This window comes from Emiliania huxleyi (assembly GCF_000372725.1).
Source record: "Emiliania huxleyi CCMP1516 unplaced genomic scaffold EMIHUscaffold_272, whole genome shotgun sequence".
NCBI lineage: Eukaryota > Haptophyta > Isochrysidales > Noelaerhabdaceae > Emiliania > Emiliania huxleyi.
The window spans coordinates 42856-45133 of NW_005199989.1; the positions used below are offsets into that span (position 1 = coordinate 42856).

Sequence of the window (2278 nt, forward strand, 5' to 3'; positions counted from 1 at the left end):
CTCGAGCGGCCGCGGCTGGCGCGGGTCGCCGGCAGCGACGCCCTTCCGCTGCCAGTGGGCGAGCACGACGCCGTGCCGACCGCGCTAGTCACGGGAGGGCTAAAGGGGCTCGGCCTTCGGGTGTGGGGCAGCGGCCGCGTTCCTCGGGAAGCATGCTGGATCTAATCAGGATGAAGACTGGTGATGAACCACAGGTGGGGCAGTGGCTACTCTCGTCGGGGCGCGCGCGGCGGGTGGTCCTGGTCGGTCGTTCGGGCGGCCGCGAACTGAGAGGAGCCGGGGGCGAGGGGGGCGAGGGGGGGGAGGGGTGGGAGAGGGAGGGGTGGGAGAGCATCTCTCACGCCGAGGCCGACGCGACACGCCGTGACGCTGCTTCATCGCGCGCGAGCGGCGAGGCTGCCAGTGGGGATGGCGCTGTGGGAAGCCGCGGCGCTGCTGGCGGCGGCGGCGGCGGCGGTGGCGGTGGCGGCAGCAGCGGTGGTGGCGGTGCCGGCGGCGTTGGCGGCGGCGGCGGCGGCGGCGGTGGCGGTGGCGGTAGCAGCGGTGGTGGCGGCGGCGGCGGGAAGGAGACGGACGCCGCGTTGCTTGCGCAGCTGGTGGCGGATGGGAGGGCAGAGGCAGTCAGGGCGGACGTGGGCGCATGGAGCGAGGTCGAGCGGTCTCTGGAGCGCGCCGCTGGCCGTGTGAACGGCGTCTCGTTCACGGCTGTCGCTGTGAGCAGGTCGAGCGGTTGCCGGACGCGCAGCTGGTTGTGCACTGCGCCGGCGTCATCGACGACCAGCTCATGCAGCACGTGTCCGAGCCGGGGCTTGCCGCGCTGCTCCGCCCTAAGCTCGCGGGCGTGCGGAACCTGCGACGCCGGCACAGCCGCAGCGCGGGCCGTGTGAACCTTCCCGGAAGCCTCCCCCAAGAACCTTCTCGGAAGTGTCGCGTAGGTTCGCGGTAGGGTCGCGCTTGGTTGCCTTCTCCTCGTCCTCGGCCGTGATCGGCCCCGTGGGGCAGGCGATTTGCATGCCGAGATGCGCCGAGATTCGCCGAGACGCGCCGAGATGCGCCGAGATGCGCCGAGATGCGCCGAGATGCGCCGACCCTTCCCGCACTCTCCCCGCACCCTCCCCACACCCTTCCCGCACCCTTCCCGCACCCTCTTCGCCCCTGGCCAGGCCACCTACGCCGCGGCCAACGCAGCGCTCGACGAAATACTGCGCGGCGACGCGATCCGCTGGGGGGGCTGGGCGGGTGCAGGCATGGCCGCAGACCACGCCATTGACCCGGTGGCGGGCGAGGCCTTTTGCTCGGTCGAGGCGAAGCGGCGGGCCGCCCCTCCGGCTGTGAGCAGCGTCTTTTGACACGCCTCGCTGTGAACAGGTCGAGGCAGGGCTGCGCCAGCTGGGCTTGATCCTCGACGCTCCTCCGCCCTCCCCTCAGCTCGTTCTCGACGTGCCTTCATGAAGCCGACGCTACGCCCTCCAGCTGTGAACAGCGTCACTTCACGCGTCCGCCGGTGAGCAGGTGCCGTCGTGGGCCGACTATGCGGCGCACGCGACGCTATTCGCGAAGGAAGACGCGCACCTCCTCTCCTCGCTCACCGCCTCGCCGCCGCCGCCTCTGCCGCCGCCGCCGCCGCTGCCGGCGTCGGCCCTCCACCCCGTCGCCGGCGCCCACACCGCCCTCTCCCACTCCCTCCACCTCTTCCGCCTCGAGCTGGGCCCCGGCGCCGCGTCGCCGCCCGCGTGGCGGCTGCTGCAGCAGCACGTGGCGGCCGGCCAGCCCCTCATGCCCGCCTCCGCCTACCTCGCGTGGGCTGTCGAGGGCATTCTCGCCGCAGAGGCTACGCGCAGCGGCGGCAACGGAGGCGGAGGCGGAGGCGGCGGAGGCGGAGGAGGAGGCGGCGGAGGAGGAGGCGTCGGAGGAGGCGGCGGAGGCGGAGGAGGCTGCGGCGGAGGCGGCGGAAGCGGCCGCGGCGTCGAGTTGCGCGACTGTCGCTTCGAGAGGCCGCTCGATTTGGGCGACCGCCGCGCGTGCTTGCTGTCGGTCAGCTTCGGGACAGCGTCGCAGGGCACAGCCGAGGTGAGCCGCACCCTTGCAGCGGGCGTGTGGCGTGTGCGCGGGCGGCGGTCTCTTCACGGCGGCGGTGTGAACAGGTGAGCTGCGGCGGAGCGACGCACGCGAGCATGGCCTTCCGCGTGGGCGTCAAGCCCCCGTTGCCCGCTCCCCCGGGCGGAATCTCTCCACCGTTCGGAGCCTTTGTGCCCTTTGGCCCGACGGCGGGGGTGCC

The 2278-nt window shown here is 73.3% G+C and overlaps 1 protein-coding gene across 1 annotated transcript in view; it reads left to right on the forward strand.

Moving 5' to 3' along the window:
• Positions 1-640: 640 nt before the first annotated feature.
• EMIHUDRAFT_238529 (fatty acid synthase) overlaps positions 641-2278 on the forward strand; it is a gene marked incomplete at both ends in the record, with an annotated part of 4948 nt that continues 3310 nt past the window's right edge. The window contains 4 exons of the mRNA XM_005776770.1: positions 641-658; positions 722-841; positions 1164-1298; positions 1369-1440. Coding sequence (XP_005776827.1) covers positions 641-658; positions 722-841; positions 1164-1298; positions 1369-1440 — 345 coding nt within the window. The remainder of the gene's footprint in view (positions 659-721; positions 842-1163; positions 1299-1368; positions 1441-2278) is intronic.